The sequence below is a fragment of the Vulpes vulpes genome, chromosome 12, assembly GCF_048418805.1.
Source record: "Vulpes vulpes isolate BD-2025 chromosome 12, VulVul3, whole genome shotgun sequence".
In the NCBI taxonomy this organism is placed as follows: Eukaryota; Metazoa; Chordata; class Mammalia; order Carnivora; family Canidae; genus Vulpes; species Vulpes vulpes.
This window is the reverse complement of record NC_132791.1, coordinates 21,016,756-21,035,398: the sequence shown is the minus strand read 5'-3', so window position 1 is coordinate 21,035,398 and position 18,643 is coordinate 21,016,756. Positions and strand designations below refer to the sequence as shown.

At 39.2% G+C, this 18,643-nt stretch overlaps 1 protein-coding gene across 2 annotated transcripts in view; it reads left to right on the top strand.

Annotated features, from left to right (window-relative positions):
* Positions 1-3,350: 3,350 nt before the first annotated feature.
* The window catches only part of ZCCHC7 (zinc finger CCHC-type containing 7), a 249,522-nt gene continuing 234,229 nt past the window's right edge, over positions 3,351-18,643 (top strand). The window contains exons 1-2 of one of the 2 annotated variants that reach the window (XM_026013165.2): positions 3,351-3,517; positions 8,832-9,462. In XM_026013165.2, the coding sequence (XP_025868950.2) occupies positions 8,853-9,462 (610 nt within the window). In that variant the 5' untranslated portion in view covers positions 3,351-3,517; positions 8,832-8,852. Of the gene's footprint in view, positions 3,522-8,831; positions 9,463-18,643 lie in introns of both variants that reach the window. The other variant, XM_072727914.1, reaches the window with a different exon arrangement.

The following is an 18,643-nucleotide window of genomic DNA, read 5'->3' as shown; positions in this document are numbered from 1 at the left end:
ACATGGTTTCTCCACTGATGTGATTCCGGTGGACCCACATCTAGTTCTTGATTTCCTAGAGCCTCTGGAGAGTTAATTTGTTTTCATTTCTTTTTTTTTTTTTAACACATGATTTTTTTTTTAAATTTTTATTTATTTATGATAGTCACAGAGAGAGAGAGAGAGAGAGAGGCAGAGACACAGGCAGAGGGAGAAGCAGGCTCCATGCACCGGGAGCCCGATGTGGGATTCGATCCCGGGTCTCCAGGATCGCGCCCTGGGCCAAAGGCAGGCACCAAACCGCTGCGCCACCCAGGGATCCCTGTTTTCATTTCTTTAACACCTTTAGTGAGTGTTTGTTGTCTGCCAAGTACTATATTAGCTGGTGAAGATAGATAAAAATGTCAAGGCTTCTGCATTCAGGGAGTCCACAATCCAGCTGGGAGACAACTGTAAGGTAAACAATACAATTGCCTTGATGGAAATTTATCCAAAGTGTAGGATAGCCCAGGGCAAGTAATGTCTGTTCTGTCTGGCTGACTTGAAAGATCTTCCTGAAGACCCAGGGCTTGAGCAGAGTAGGATAAGTTGGGGCTATTAGGAAAACAGAAAGAAGGGAAGAGGGAGGCAGTGGGAATGCCTTCTGCAAAGGTACAGATGTGGGAGAGCATAGTGTCTTCTGATAACTGCCCAGGATGCAGCATGGTGGTGAACAGGGAAGCAGAAGTCAGTTCATGAAGTACCCTTTATGCCATCCACAGTACTACAGATTTTATGACATAACTTAAAGGGGGTAACTAAAGCATTTTGATCATGGGAAAGTAGTAAATCTGTTGAATGCATGAGTCATAATAGGAGGATTGGGTACAATAATTAGGAGTATTTTCTAATCTTGTGGCTTAGGGCAAGTTACTTAATTTCTGAATCTGTTTCCTTTATGTGAAACAGGAATTAAAAATCAACTCAAGGGGCACCTGGTTGGCTCATTCAGTAGAGTGTATGACTTTTGATCTTGAGGTTGTGAGTTCTAGCCCCAAACTGGGTGTATAGATTACTTAAAAATAAATAAATAAGTAAATAAGAATCATCCTCAAAAGATTGTTAAAATTTATTATTTTATTTTAAATATTTTATTTATTTATTCATAAGAGACAGAGAGAGAGAGGCAGAAACATAGGCAGAGGGAGAAGCAGGCTCCTCGCAGGAAGCCCGATGTGGGACTCCACCTTAGACCCTGGGATCATGCCCTGAGCCAAAGGTGGACACCTAATTGCTGAGCCACCCAGGCGTCCCAGATTGTTAAATTTAAAAGGTTTATTTATAATGCTTTTATAGAGTAAGCCTTGCACTTGATAAAAGCTTAACGCATTTCTTTTTAAAGATTTTATTTTTTAAAGTAATCTCTACATCCAATGTGAGGCTTGAACTCTTAACTCTGAGATCAAGAGTCACATGTTCTATTGAGCCAGCCAGGCACCCTCTGCTCATTTTTTAAATTGGATTATTTGTTTTTTTGGATGTTGACTTCTATTCTTATTTATTTTTATTTTTTAAAAGACTTTATTTATCCATGAGAGACACACACACACACACAGAGGCAGAGACACAGGCAGAGGGAGAAGCAGGCTCCATGCAGGGAGCCTGATGTGGGACTCGATCCTGGGACTCCAGGATCATGCCCAGGGTGGAAGGCAGGCGCAAAACCGCTGAGCCACCCAGGGATCCCTTGGATGTTGAGTTTTATAAGTTCTTCATATATTTTCAATGCTAAACCCCTTTCTTTTTTAAGATTTATTTATTTGACACAGAGCACAAGCAGGGGGAGAAGCAGGCTTCCTACAGAGCAAAGAGTGGGACCAGAGGGTTGGGGCAGAGGGAAGGGAGACTCTCAAGTAGACTCCTGCTGAGCTGAGCCCCAAACAGGTTTCGTCCCACTCACAATCTTCTGAGAGCACCACCTGAGCAGAAACCAAGAGTCAGAAGCTAAATTGACTGTTCCCGCCAGGCACCCCTCTGTGACCCTGTTTTCTCTTCTGCAAAAGGGTTCCTCCAATTTTACCCTTTCATTGTAACCTGTAATACTTAACACATTATTAATTAAAATTTCTAATTATTTCCCTGACTATACCTCTAGACTATATCCAAATGGTATTTTGTTTTTCTAGCTAGACTCAGGGAGGGCAGAGACTTTAAAAAAATTCACCACTATATCCAGTTGCTAACACTGCCACTTAACAGATGCTCAAAAAATGTTGGCAAGAAGAGCCAAAGTCGGGGAGCCTGGGTGGCTCAGTGGCTGAGCATCTGCCTTCGGCTCAGGTCGTGATCCCAGGGGTCCTGGGATGGAGTCCCGCATCCGGCTCCCCACACGGAGCCTGCTTCTCCCTCGGCTTATGTCTCCACCTCTCTCTGCGTCTCATGAATAAATAAATAAAATCTTTAAGAAAAAAAAAAAAAGAACCAAAGTCAAGCTTATCTTTCAGGATTGTTGCCAAGGATCAATGAACTGACAAAGTGCTTTGTCCTTATGTAAAGTTGTACGGATGGATTACTAAGTATTAAGGTGTGAGAAGAACAGAAAAGCCAGAGGCTTCCAACACAATCTTGTTGCTCTGGAGGCTTCCAAAGGACAAGTGTTAACTTCAATCTTTTGCAAGAGGGCAGCTCTTCATGGGTGCCTGGCGGGTAAGCAAGTGACTCATCTCCCCGTGAGCTCAAGACCCAGGTTGAGAGTAGAGCTTACTTAAAAAACAAACAAACAAACAAAAAGCCCCAAAACAACAAACAAAAAAAGAGCAGCTCTTCAAAGTTCACAAAGAGTTAAATCTGTTGCCTCGAATTCTAGGAAAAGACAGCCATTATCGCCCCGGTCCTAACTAAATTCAACTTCAAACCAGAAGTGGAAGGGACCTGCCTAAGGTCACCTAACGCTAGATGCCAGGCTCAGAGAGGTTTCTCACTCGCTGGGGTGCCCCAGTGAGCTGGGCAAGGTCCCTCCTGAGCGAGCACTTCCATCCTACTTTAGTCTCAGGTCGCCTCCCACGCCACGTGGCACAAAAAGGGTGCTCCAGAGGTCGAGAGGAGGAGGCGGAGCCCATCCGGAAACCCGCCCAGGGGCATCATGGGAATTGTAGTTTTCCTCGTGGGCACAGAAAGGGTGCAAGCTCTCCCTTGGTTTTGCCTACTTACTAGCATCTCCTGCGTGCAAGTGATCCAAACCAAGTGTTCCCCATTAGAGCTGCAGCCTACGTATCTTTGAAAGAAGTCATGAGGGCGAAGGAGCAAAGCAAAGAAGGCAAACCAGGAGATAGTCAGCGAGGAAGAGAAAGGGTTAACAGTTATTACGCACGCGCACAGAGGGCCCGCGGGGTGGGCGGGGACGGAAGAAGACTCCCGGGAGCTGTGTTTTCCCCGGAAGTGCCTTCCCTCCTCCCGGGTCCGCGCGGACGAGGTTTCCTTACCTCATTTGTCCTCGCCCCTCCCCGTCCCTCTACGCGTTTTGGTTCCTGGTTGGTGCTTCCTGGTCGCAGCCGCGGCAGTGAGTATGTGTGTGACGGACCCCCAGCCGCCCGCGGCCGGGGGACCCCTGCCCGCCCTCCGTCGCTCCCGCTGGGGTGTGGAACTAGCGCGTGTGCACTGGCCGGCCTCCGCGTCCCGGCTCTGCCCCCAACTCCGGGCAGGGTGCAGCTGTGGCCCCTCAGTCGTATTCTACCTCACGCGGCTCGGCTGGCCGGCTGGGGTGTTCGCTTCTCCTCACCCCGCCAAGGGCGAGGTCGCGCGTCCGAAAGCTCTGAACGCCCCTCGCCTCAGTGGGGGGGGGGGGGGGCGTTTCTGCCTGTTAAACCTCCCCTCCCCTAGTCCCCCCCCCCCTTTATTTTTTTTGGGGGGGGGCAGCCGGTCATCCCGTTAAACGCGGAGGTCCTGCCGCTCTGAGGGAGCCCGGCCTGTGAGGACCAGACGGTCCCAACTCCTGCCTCTGCTGTCAGAAGCAGCAGCCACAGCTGTGGGGCCAGACAAATTTAGGGAGCTGTGCCCCTTCCCCCATGTAAAACAGGGAGACTCGGACTGTGTTCGCTAAGATTTGCTTTATCCCTCACTTCCTGTGAGCCCGCCGTTAACTTCCAACCTGAAGAGCTGCAGGTGCTGTGGGAGCGCCGGCCGGGGATCCGCAGGCCTCTGCTCTAGTCGCCGCTCCACCGGCTCGCTGGGGACTCTAGAAATCTCCTGTTAGACTCAGAGGCTGAGTCTACCTCTGTTTCAGATCACAGGAGATCTTAGGGCTCAATGGATAAATTAAGCTTCTCAGAGCCCGTTTCCCAACGACAGCGTGCAGTTGAGGGATTCAGGTCCCATGCAAAGCTCTTGACTTTGTGTTTTTGAACAGTTTGGCCGTCCGATGCAGCGACTTCCAAGTGGGCTGTGTGTCTATTCCAGACAGCGTTCCGCTTTGGAGACAGTTCAGGATTGCTGTTTTCCATAATCAGAGGAGGGAGCAAACTCTGGAAGGGGTGAAGTGAAGAGGATAAAGTGGCCACAAGGCTAAGGTGCCCTGTAGGAAAAGGAAGAAGGGGCTAAGGAAGGTGAAGGAAGTGTTTTAAAATAGGATTCGTTGTCATCAAAGATTGTGTATACCAAGAATAGCTGGACTTGTCTGAATAAATTTAGCATAATTTTCTCCCACCAATATCTTGTATTCTGGCTTCCTTTTTTCTTTTTTTGAGTGGTGTTTCTCACACGTTAGGATTCTCCGCCACAGTCAGATTTGCTTCATAGTGAAGATCTGACAAAGATTTTGTTTTATTTTAAAGATTTTACTTATTTATTCACGAGAGACACACAGAGAGAGGAGAGGCAGAGACACAAGCAGAGGGAGAAGCAGGCTCCATGCAGGGAGCCCGACGTGGGACTCGATCCCGGGTTCCCAGGATCACGCCCTGGGCTGAAGGCGGCGCTAAACCACTGAGCCACCCGGGCTGCCCCAGAATGGACAGAGATTTTATTACTAGACTCAGTGGTGTTTCAAATGTGTCACTGTTAGGAGAGCTCACTAAGTATGCCAAAATTTAAAGTTGAAAATCAGCTGTCTTATTAATCAGTTTCCAGTGAGCATTGGACTTAAAATTAAGCTATACATTTGATGTAAATGTTGAGATACATACCTGTGTCCTCAAGAAGAAACATTGAGGCTGAAAGTTCTTTGAAAGGAAGCATAAGCAACAGGTCTGGAATGACCAGTTGGTAGACTATTAGAGCATAAGTATTGGCTTTAAAAATAGTATAGTAAAATGGGAAAGCTTAAATAAGCCAGAAGTTGTATAGTTTAAAATTTTTAAGTGAAGGAGAAAAAGCTACTCCCACTTATGAATGGTGAGAGGCTTTGCAGTTTAGTATTTGTTAGGCCATTTTAATTTTATAGATAAATTTCATTCTCAATCTGGTATTGTAGGTTCTTATATAGGAACCATCTTTTTTTTTTTTTTTTAAATCATGGGATTGCTATATTCTGAGTACCAACCTGATAAGGTTCTTGATAGGAAACTGACAAATTCAGATGTATGCTTTTCCTTTCAATTAAAATGCCTCTTTCATAGTTTCTATATTCCACTAGGAAGTGAAATAGAAGTTTTTGAAGTAAAGGTGTTAGAACCAATGCAAATATAGCTTTGAAGGAAGGTTTGTTTGTTTTTTTTCAAAATATTTTCAAATTAAAAAAAAATCTTAGTGAATACTTGGCTGAGAACCAGGGTAATGTGAATCTGTCCTGTGTTCTTAATCAGCTGCATAACCTTGGATAGGCTTCCTTATCTCTTTGGATCCTTAATTTCCTTATGTGAAAATTGAGGAGTTTGTGAGATAATCAGAAAGGTCTATGTGAGACTTAAAATTTTGTGGCTCTCACGGGGACCTCATCTAGTTAAATATGCTTGAGAATTGTGTATAATGATTAAAAAGCTGAGAAAGTCTTCTAGTTCAAGACATATATATTAACTTCATATTTGTCCTGCGAGTATACTCTCAAAAAAATTAAATGCATTTGAATGTTATTAAAGTAGTAACATAAACATAAAATCAAAATGGCCTCAGGCAAACCTTAACCCTGGCATACATAAGCTACGTAAAGAAAAGAGCAAGTTATGCTGAGCAGAATTTTCAAGTACAGAAGTACAAAATCCTCTTAAAGGCCATAGGGGCTAAATTGTTAAATTCATTTTTCTACATTTCAAGGAAAGAGATAAACCCCTAGGCCCAAGAAAGTCAGTTTTTATTATATTTCTTAGTTTATTTTTGGCATACATTCACAGGTGTGCCATGGCTCTTAATCCCTTTCCTTTGGGATGGCTCCAAGAGTAGTACAAATATGTAACTCTGTAATTTAGCTCTTTTAATTTTTTTCTGTGCTGCACTGGAATTATGTTATTTATGTTTTATCAGTATGGATCCAGTGAGGATTTTGAAGGAAGCACAATTCCTTTGACTTCTTTTAGAATTAATTTACCTATTAAATAAAGAGGAAAGAATTCATCTTTTATTTGAATTCCTCTGAGGCTAACATTTCAATATAAACTGATAAATGCTATGAGCATTATCATTCAGACAGCCACATTTAACTTGTATGACAACAACAGCCTAACAACTTAAAGGACATTGCAAGAAGGGAACAGGTGTATTGTAGCTTTTAGAAGAAAAAGGCATTAAAAGTTGGTTTCTCCCCGCGCCCCCCATCGAGATATAATTGACAAATACCATTGTGTAAGTTTAAGGTGTACAACATCATGATTTGATATATGAAATGACTACCACATTTAGATTAGTTAACACATCCATCACCTCATATATTCATCCTTTTTTTCCCCCAGTGAGAACATTTTAAGACCTTTCTTAGCAGATTTCAAGTATACAATACAGTATTGTTAACTCAGAACTTAATTAGCATTTTTACTCTCAGCTTTATTGAGGCATACCTGATATAAAAGACTAAGTTTAAGGTATATGACGAAAGTTTATTTCTTTATTTCTGTTAACAAAAAAAAACCCCTCCAGCATAATGGTAGTGCAATTTTGGCTCTTGTTTATTTGGATCTTGGAGTCAGCTGGTTGTATTACCAAAACTACCATCAGAACACTCTGACATTTTGGGGAGAGAATTGGTAAACTTAAGAACAGCTGGTGTTTCTAAGTTCTATTTTTATAGCTAAAAAGGAAGTGGAAAGAATAAATTGTCATTGTTATTGTTCTTTAGATTGTCCCTGATTTTTGAACAAACATCAATTATTTTTCCAGAGCTCTCATTTTGATCAGTACTAAATTGAAATGTCTTTGTAGTATTTTGGTTGATGATATGAGAGTAGTTGGAATAGTTGGAGACAACTGTGAAATTCATCCCACCATAAGGTCCATATTTAGACACATACTAGATTTATTAAGACTGGAGAGCAAATAAATGTTTGTTTATTTATTCATTTATTCATTAATTCAGCAGACATTTATGGAAGTCCTGCTAAATACCAGTTACTCTGCTTGGCTTTGGGAATCTATTGTTTAATAAAGTGCATATAGTTTCTGATTTCCTGGGGTTTGTGATATGTTTTTGTGAGAGATTTACATTGAATTAGTAATTAGAACTGTGGTGTTTTGAAATGTAAAGTACTATGGAAGCCTATAAAAGGGACACTTAATTTAGTATGGTGGGTCAAGGGAAGCTTCTCAGAAAAAGGGATGTTTAAGCTGAGTTGAAGGATGAGCAAGATTTAATATGCCCACAATAGGAAAATAAAGTGCTCCTATAGCTAGAAGTTTTGCCTTAGTTTTATTTAGGTCCTTAGTATGTTTTTCAGACACATCTTTTTGCTAGTACAAAAGTAAACCAAGGTTTATCAGATAATTTTATGTGTTCTTTTAGTCAAGGATAAAAAAGGCCATGAGATTAATTTTTAAATTGAGAATAAAAATCTGCACGGAAACAGTAAATATGATGATTGTTTCCTGTAGTGAATTTAGTCAAAGTTGAAGTAATATTGTGGTGCCTGGGGTGGCTTAGTCAGTTAAACATCCCACTCTTTTTTTTTTTTTTTTTTAAGATTTTATTTATTTACTCATGAGAGAGAGAGAGAGGCAGAGACATAGGCAGAGAGAGAAGCAGGCTCCGCACACGGGGCCCGATGTGGGACTCGATCCTGGGATTCCAGGATCACGTCCTTGGCTGAAGTCAGGCACTCAACTGCTGAGCCACCCAGGCATCCCGCATCCAACTCTTGATTTAGGCTCAGCTCATGATCTCAGGGTCGTGGGATTGAGCCCCACATTTGGCTCCATGCTCAGTGGGAGTCTGCTTCAGATTCTCTCTCCCTGTTGCTCCCACTTACTCTCAAATAACTAAATCTTTAAAAAAAAAAAAAGTTGAAGTGATATTCCTATGTGAGATTGTATACCTGAAAAGATGAAATGCAGAACCAGAACCAGGGAAGAGATGAAGAATGGATGTAATAATAAGAATGACTTAAACTATTCTTGTAATTTTTTAACATTTTAAAGAAAAAAATGGTCTCTGAGGTAGTGGATCAACCTGTTCTTCCTTTCTAGCATACCTGCAAAATAAGATATTTCCATTAATAACTATAACTCAATTTGTTGATAGTAATTTTTATTTGGGAGAGGTGGATATTATTAGAGTAGGTCATAACAGGATTTATAAATCCTTGAAAAAAGGTATTATAAGAGAAAAAGTTATTTTAATATGTCATTGAGAACAGTGATGGTCTTCACAGAAGTTAGCTCTAAGGTGATATTGTTATGCATTAAACAAGCATGATCTGAGCTGTTAAAATATGTTTTTATTATTTTCTCTTTTACAGCATCAAGGTTACTGACTTTCCATGATGTTTGGTGGTTATGAGACCATAGAAGCGTATGAGGATGACCTTTATCGTGAAGAGTCATCTAGTGAACTGAGTGTTGATAGTGAGGTGGAGTTTCAGCTCTACAGCCAAGTTCATTATGCCCAAGATCTTGAAAATATCATTAGAGAGGAAGAACATGAAGAGAAGAACTCTGGAAATTCTGAATCACCCAGTAGTAAACCAAATCAGAAGAACTTAATTATCCTTTCAGATAGTGAGGTCATCCAGCTGTCAGATGGGTCAGAGGTCATCACTTTGTCTGATGAAGATAGTATTTACAGATGCAAAAGAAAGAATTTTAGAGTCCAAACAAAAGAAAAGACCCAAAGTCCTCCTGCATCTCTTCATTCTAATAAGTTGAGTGATAAGAAATGCAAGAGGAATATTGAGCAGCCTAAACCTGAAGAGACGCCAGGTACAATCCGAGAGGTCATGATTATAGAGGTCAGTTCAAGTGAAGAGGAAGAGAGCACCATTTCAGAAAGTGATAATGTGGAAAACTGGATGCTGCTGGGATGTGAAGTTGATGATAAAGATGATGATATCCTTCTCAATCTTGTGGGATGTGAAAACTCTATAAATGAAGGTTAGTATCATATTGACCATTTTGAAAAGTTGTACCATCTTTAATAAGGAAGACTGCTTTTCCTAGAGAAAAGACCAATAGGGTCTACTCGATTTAATTCCTCACCTTTCGGTATTGTTTTTTGGCTTGTTTCTCATGAGACTTTTACCAGTGGCTACTCTAATGGTGGTCTGTTTGAACATCAGAAAGAGTATGTCAGAATATCAAAGACACTCTGCTTCTACTCTAAACAAATTCATAGCTGCTTCTTCCTGTTTGGCTAGAGCCAGTTCTGGACCTGAAATCTTAGTCCCCTCTCTCTCTGCTTGGTACCACAGGTGAGTACTCCATTCATCTCTGACATTGGTCCTGTGCTTTCATTTGGCCAAGTCTGTTGGGACCACCTCTTCCTAAGTGATTTGCTTACCCACGAGTTAGCCTGGTAGCAAATGTGGGAAATGCCTGATAACTGAGGATATGGAATTAAAATTGAAATTTTAGGAACTCCACAGTCCCTAAGATACGAAAGTCTGAAGAGCTATAAGTCTACAGTAAACTATAGGAGGAAATGCAAATTCTTAGAACCACATCATCAAGGACTGAAATTTTGGTGCAAACTTTGTCTTCTTTGTCACATAGTCTTGGTGCTTATTTCTTAAAAAGTCCCTTTTGTTTCTCTCCCTGTATGCCTAATGCCTGGTTTCTTGCAGTAGTTTTCTAAATGATCTTTTATATCTCCCTGCAACACTATTGTTAAACTAATAGTCTTGAAATGCCCTTTTACTCATGGTCTTTTACTGTGCTCCAAAACCTTTTGTAGTACCTACCTATTCTCAGAGGAAATGATGACATTGAATATATAGGTCATGCTTTGGAACCCCATTGATTGACAGACATTTTTTTTTAGGATACAAACTTTAAGTTTCCAGATCGTAGGATTTCCTAACTACTTAACTTTGAAAGCATCCACAATATCTAAAGAAATGGGGTGGCTATTTCAACAAAATCTGAACAGAAACAAGTGGCTGGCTCAGTCTTTCATAGGTTAGTCCTGAGAAGTTGACAGCAAAAAGAAGGAAAGAAATGGAGTAGTAGCTAGAACATAAAGTGGAATCAAGTAAAGTTTTAGTAGAATAAGGTAGATCTGATAATGTTTTTAGGTAGAGGGGAAAACTTTTGAAGAAGGAGAGATTAAACCTGGTTGATGATTGGGATAGTGGGCCAAGTAGAGGGGATTGGGTGTGTATATCTGAATTTGTCTTAAAAGTTAGGAAGAGACACTCCATTAACTTCTAAATTCTCAGATATTTATAAAGGTAGAGAAGAAAGAATAAATTTAGATGGATTGAGGATGAGGGAATATATAAGGATGTGTTTGATTTTCTTGGGAAAATGAAAGCAGAATTAGGAGTGGAAGTGTGCAGGGGATACTTAGAAGCTTAGCGTGTGGAAAGTGTGCTTAAGTGCTAACGGGAATACTCTTAGTGGTTCCCAGGAATTTGAAGATGACAACTTTTTTAACTTCACAGCAATTTGTGGGTCCCCCATGACTGTAGTTATATTTCTAATATTTGTTAATTGAGAAATGCATATTAGCTACTATTTTAGTATTCTTTCACATGATGTTATTTTATTAACCACAACATCTGCACATTTGAAAAATAATAATACGTATATGTGTATATATATGTCTTATAATGCATCTTCTGGGCACCCATTGTGGTCACTAATCTTGCAGTTCCCCAGGGGTCTAAGGCTCACAGTTGGGAAATCACTGTGCCAGCAAATCAATAAGAAAATAAAAGGATTACTTAGAAGTAGTATTCAGTCAAAATTGAAACAATGTGACCTTGTAGTGAATTTACTTTGAAGGATTTCATAACTTTTTCCCTGTAATACTTGGCAATCTGGAGGAAGATTATGGAAACCAAATGATCCAGGGTGATACATACGGTTAGAGAAGGTCCAGCAGATCAAAAGCATGTCACCCAGTTTTTCTCTAAATTGCCTTCTCCTGACATCACACCTAGTTTCATCAGACACCAGTGTGTTCATGAGGAGTCGTCACTCTTCTTGAACTCAGGTTTCCCTTGTCTACCTCACTGATTTTTCCATTTGGTTATCTTATTGTCATTTCAGATTTAATATACTGAAGGGTTTGATACATTGAAATGAAAGATTATTTTTCTGCAGAAAGAGGAGCAGGTTGACTGCGAAGTGGTTCACGGTAGAACGAGGGTTTCTCAGGGCAAAATGAAAGAGATTAATGAGGGGTCATGAAAATGAGGTAAAGGGGACCTGAGCCATATGAAAGTGAGGATTCTAAAAGGAAGGGAATGATAGATTTAGTCAGGTATGTTTTATTGGAGTGAAGAAGAGAAGGTTGGTAATTAGGTATATCAAGAAATCTGGCAAACAGTTGTAGTGTTTTTGTGTTATAAGACTATAAACATGCTTGTTCTTGAACTGTACTTTTGGAAGAGGGGATATTTGTGTTTATTTTTATTGAGGTGAAATTAATACAACACAAAGTTGACCATTTTAAAGTGCTCAATTTAGTGGCATTTAGTATATTTACAGTGTTATGGAACTGTCAGATCTATCTAGTTCTAAAACATTTTTGGTATATCCAGAGGAAACCCTGCACCCATAGAACTCTTTATTCCTTCTTCTCTCAGACCCTGGCAAGTACTAATCTGCTTTCTGTATCTCTGCATTTACCTATTCTGGATATTTCATGTAAATAGAATCATGTAATATGTGACCTTTGTGTCTGGCTTCTTTTTTAGCATAATGTTTTAGAGGTGTATATGTATTGTAGCATGTATCAGTACTTCATTCCTTTTCAAGGCTGAATAATATTCCATTGGATGTTATACCACATTTTGTTTATCCAATCATCTATAGATGGACATTTGGGTTATTTCAACCTTTTGGCTATTATGAATAGTGCTACTGTGACATTCATGTATAAGTATTGTTTGAATATCTATGTTGGGTATTATTTTGGATATATACCTAAGAATAAATAGCTGGGATTTCTTTCTTTTTTTGAAGATTTATTTATTTATTTTAGAATGTGAGTAGGGGGAAGGACCAAAGTGGGGAGGGAGAGGGGGAGAGCGGGGCAGACTCTCCCTGAGTTTGAAGCCTGTCTTGGGGCTCGATCCCATGATCCCAAGATCATGACCTGAGCCAAAACCAAGAGTCTGTTGCGCATCTGACCAGGCCACTCAGGTGCCCCCAGTATAGCTGGGATTTTTATGTTTTACTTTCTGAGGAGCCACCAAACTGTTTTCTGCAATGGCTGCACCATTATACATTCTCACCAGTAATGTATGTATGAGGGGTCCATTTAACTGCGTTGTTTTTAACAATGACTTGTGATGTTGCATATTTCTATTTTGAGGAGCTAGTATGCTCTTCATTATTATAGTTTTTTCTCTTAGTATTTCGTTTTTTATACTTGTTGCTTATATTGGCTTATGTATTTCTAGTATAGCTTTTATTTTATTTTAGAGAGAGAGGGAGAGAGCAGGTGGAGAGGGGCAGAAGGAGAGGGAGAGAGAGAATCTCAAGCAGGCTCCATGCCCAGTGCAGAGCTGGACTCAGGGCTCAACCCCATGACCCTGAAATCACGACCAGAGCCAAAATCAAGAGTTGGAAACTCAGCGGACTGAGCCACCCAGATGCCTCTAGTATGGCTGTTTTTTGCATCAGATTATCCTTGTATCTTTTCTTCCACTTAGAGTTTTTAAAGAAACTGATTCTTATAGGTATGTATTCTCTTAAAGTTTAGTGTGTATGCGTGTATACATTTGTAACACCTTTTCTGCAACATTAGTAACATTAGTAACGTTAGTAATTAGATGCAAGACCTAAGTAATTCCAAGTAATTCTTGACTCCTTACATTCAGTGTATATTCCTCTTACCCATATTGAAATTTATCCCTTTGCTCCTAGGATTTGTTTTTTTGTTCCAGCCTTTCTTTCTTTTCTTTCTTTCCCTCCCTTCCTTCCTTCCTTCCTTCCTTCCTTCCTTCCTTTCTTCCTTTCTTTTTCTTTCTATTTTAAGATATTTTTTTATTTATGCATGATAGACATAGAGAGAGAGGGAGAGACACAGGCAGAGGAAGAAGCAGGCTCCATGCTGGGAGCCCGATGCGAGACTTGATCTCGGGACTCCAGGATCGCACCCTGGGCCAAAGGCAGGCGCTAAACCGCTGAGCCACCCAGGGATCCCTGTTCCAGCCAAATTTAAAGAAAGTGTGTAATTTTGTGTATTAACTTGGCTTGACTCTTATAAGTTCTGACAGATATTCAAATATATATCTCCTGTTTTATTTCCTTGATCTGCTAATGTCATAATCCTATTTCTTTTCAGTTAATAAGCAGTATATTCTGTACTGATGTTTATCTGTGTGTACTATTACTCTCTAACCATTATTATCCTTTTCATAAATAGATCTGAGTTCAGTTTTATATAGTAGTCATTACAGAGAAGATTTTTTCATCTTGGTGGAAATTTGTAGAAATTCTGATATACTTTTGAAATGATGGTTGTTAAAACAGTAGCAGTAGCTATTTGGTATACTGCTCCTCTTCCCCAAATGTCTAAACTATGGCATACTTAAAATATTGGTATGATAGAAGAGATTACAGACTCCTTGAGGGCAGGTCTTTTCCATACCCAGAAGTCTCCCTATCATATTTCGAGTAATTCCTTGATATATATTAGTTTTCTATATTAATTGATCCCAGAACCCTGAGATCATGACCTGACCCAAAAGCAGACGTCTGAATGACTAAACCTCCCAGGTGCACCCCCCGCCCCCTTTTAAAAGGTTTTATTTTAAAGTAATCTCTACAACCAGTGTGGGGCTCAGACTCACAACTCCAAAATCAAGAGTCACATTCTTTATTGACTGAGCCAGCCAGGCGCCCCGGACTTGAAGTTCTTGATTAGCTTCTTGAGGTTCTACTGTGGCCTTGGAGCTGTAATACTTACATAACTTGCTCAGCCTAGCCTTCTTCAGTTCATGTAGTGTTATGAAGAGGATTTTGCTTGTAATAAATTCATGCCAAAACATAGGCCTCTGTGCCTGTTGTATCTGGCTTTCTGCTCTCTCTACTGAGGGATATAGGAATTTATTTCTGAAATCTAGACTTCTTTTCCTTCACTTTCTTTTACTCTTTCCTAAGGCTTCTTTATATAACAGTGCCTTCTTTATAAAACAATGATTTGTTTTCCTTTTTGAAATTCTCACCCTTTACTTTCCTTTTTTATCTCCAGTTCAAGTGACTTGCAATTCTCATGTATTAGGAAGGTAGATCTCCTGGTTGAAGAAAAAGATGCACCAAAGGAAATCAGCGTGTTTCTTAATTTGTAAGGAGGATCTCAGGTTGGGGAAGGATTATTATACAAGATTGCCAACTGATGGGAAGAGACAATAAGTATTTTAGGAATGATAGAGGAATAATCAGCCACTTATTTTCCTGCATAGGGAAGGAGTATTAGTAGCCCTAGGAGTAATTATTAACTTTTTGTTAATTTTTTATTATGGAGAATTTAAAGTATTGGGGCACCTGGGTGGTTCAGCTGGTTAAGCGTCCTCTGGCTCAGGTCATGATCCCAGGTGCTGGGAGCCTGCTTCTCGCTCTCCCTCTGCCTGCTGCTCCCCCCTGCTCGTACTCTCTCTCTCAAATAAATAAATAAAATCTTAAAAAAGTATATAAAAATAGAATGTTATAATGGAGTTAGTGTCTTATAAACCAGTTTATGACTAGTCTTTTCTCAATTTTGGCTGCATGCCCTGTATTATTTTGAAGCACATCACAGACATATCATTTCATTCATTCATTCACATATATATATTTTAGTGTGTATTTACGAAAGGTAAAAGTTGGGATGCCTGGGTGGCTCAGCAATTGAGGGTCTGCCTTCAGCTCAGGGTGTGATCGTGGAGTACCTGGATCAAGTCCCACATTGGGCTCTTTGTGTTCCTCTGCCTGTGTCTCTCCATCTCTCTCTGTGTTTTTCATGAATAAATAAATAAAAGATTTTTTAAAAAAGGTAAAAGTTCTTAAAAAACATAATCATATCCTTATCATACTAAACAAATTACCAATAATTTTTTTATTATTAAATACCCTGTCAGGAGTGCCTGGGTGGCAGTAAGTTAAGTATCTGACTCTTGATCTTACCTCAGGTCTTGATCTCAGGGTTGTGAGTTCAAGGTCCACATTGGGCTCCATGCTGGGTGTGGAACTTACATTAAAAAACAATAAACAACCCAGTCAGCATTCAGATTTACTATCCTGGCTCTTCATTTTTTTTTTTTTTCTTACAGCTTATTTGAATCAGATCCATTTATTATAATTGATTGATAACCTAGGTGTCCTTTTATCTATAGATTCATCTTTATTTCTTTATTCTTTTTTTTCTTCCTTGTAATTTATGTGTTGTATTAACTGGATTGGTTGTTAATATAGTCTGAATTTTGTGGTATTGTTTAACATAATCCTCTGTTCTCTGTGTTTCATGTGACTTGGTAGTGAAAGCTGGAAGCTTGATTAAATTCAGGTTTCTTTCCCTGTGATTATGCTATAAACTAGATACATGAATGGGTTACTGGTTTCATTTTGCTTTGGATATGCTTATTTTTCAGTATTGCCTTTTAAAAATTTAATTTGTTTTGTAATTATGTAAAATGTTTATAAGTTTCCAAATTTAAGTCAACAAGACAAGGTAAAATATATTCAGAGAAGTCTACTTTCTGTCTAGTCTTCACCCTATTCTTGCCATTCCCCTTACAGATAATTGTCCAGAGAAAATTGATGGTTTGTTTTTATATTAAAAAAATGTAAGCAAATACGTATATATCTTTGTATTCTTTCTCCTCCTTCTTAGACAGTAGTATACTATCCACACTTTGCTCTACTGTTTTTTGTTTTTTTCCTGTTAACAGTATAACCTGAAGATCAGTCCATAGTAGTATGTAAAGATAGTCCTCATTTTAGGACTGTGGACTATTTTTGGGTTGTCTGCACTACTCTGAGCTGGATACATTAGGCATGTAACAAATACATTTTAGAAGTGAATGAATAGTAATTTAAAATACTTGATGAATAGGATACTTTTATAGTCTTAAAATGTATTTTAGGACAGCCTGGGTGGCTCAGTGGTTTAGTGCCACCTTCAGCCCAGGGTGTAATCCTGGGGACCTGGGATTGAGTTCCGTGTCGGGCTCCCTGCATGGAACCTGCTTCTCTCTCCCTCTGTGTCTCTCATGAATAAATAAATAGAATCTTAAAAAAAAATTTTTTTAAACACGTGTGTAATAGTCTAACTGCACTTTCAGAAGCATGTTTTTTTTTTTTTTAGATTTTATTTATTTATTCATGAGAGACACAGAGAGGCAGAGACACAAACAGAGGGAAAGCAGGCTCCATGCAGGGAACCTGACTTGGGACTCGATCCTGGAACTCCAGGATCACACCCTGGGTGCTAAACCGCTGAGCCCCCTGGGCCGCCCGACAAGCATGCTTTATACTTAGTACTGGCCTTAATGTTTGTTTCTCATTTAGTAATTTTAAAAGATTCAGATTTAGCAAAAAATTAGATTCAGATATTAAAAGGAAATAACTTGTGAAGAATGAAGAATATAGCATGTTTAAGAGTTGAAGCTGTATTAGTTCTTAGTATGTAACTGTTATGGTATAGAATTTTACATTAACATACAGCTCATTCAGTATGTACAGTTTGACACATTGTTTCTTTAGTTTATCAGCATTTGGCACATAGTGGATAATCTAGTTAATCTTAGGTGAATTCAATTGAAGTCCTACTTTTGCATATAGCATAATGCTCTTTACATAGAACTACTACATGAAGTGAATTATGACTTGATTGAAGTAAAATCATGGCTTTTGAAATTGAAGTAAAATAATGACTTTCAGTGACTTAGTGCAGTAAGTGTGTGTGTGTATGTATATATATAATATATGTGTGTATGTATATATATTTCACATATATGTGAATATATACTATATACTTTGTGTATATATATATATATATATATGGTTTACTATACATATATATATATTTCTATATATATAGTAAACTCTGTCTCCCATGTGGAGTTCGAATTCATGACCCCAAGATCAACAGTTGCATGCTCTACTGGCTGAGTCAGCCAGCTGCCTCAGTGTTGTAGTTGTTTATGTATCAAGTCCCTTTACACCCCCAAAATATGCACATAAAAGTTTTGGATACAATTTCCGAGGATGAAGAACTCATCTACAGGTAATTGCTGAATCCTTGGCATTTATTAAGCACTCAACCAAGACTTGATAACTAATTAAAATTTGAGTAGAGTGGGTTACCTATTTGAATTTCAGTTTTTCAAATAGGTCATATTTTACTCCATCTGGGTCTTTACAAATGGTGCTTTTTTCTACCTGGATCACTTTCTACCTTGCCTGGTGGATAACTACTCATCCCTTGGGTCTCAGTTTAAAGTTGAGTTCTGAATGAGGTAACCTACAGGCTCTCAATTAGTGGTAGTTATTATGTCTGTTACAGCTCCTCAGTTGCCTAGCTGTGACTTTGGGTAACTTAATCTCATTACTGGTAAAATAATTTCATTTTATTAAACTTATAAAGTGGACAGTGGTTAGACTAAATTAATGTAGTAGGAAAATGTTTTGACTAAACTCTAACTGCAAGATGACTGTAGCAAGTATGGGCATATAGTTTCCACTTGGTATTTTCAATTGCAGGTTCTCAGCTTTTTTTGTGAGAGTTGCTTTTGAACATGTCTCTAGTATGGCACTTTCCTTAAATAAATTGTATTAGATTTGGTGACATTTTTAGTTAAACTAAATCTAAATTATTAAAATATGTCCAATGATTACTTATTGGATATGTACAATGTACAAGTTACTATACCATTAGGTGTTGGGCTATGTAGTCCCTGCCTCTAGAAGCCATAAAATGCCTGACTGTATGGAAAGTTCACTGTAACGCCAGAGTTAAATACATTTCTACAAATCCAAGCGATGCTCCAGCACATTACAAAATCATTTCCAGGTGAATGTAATAGACTTAAAAAAAATTTAGATAGGCAAAGTACAAGACTGAATTGGAAAGTAGCCTTTTGAACTGAGTCCTGAAGAATGCATATAATTTTTAGTTCAGGGT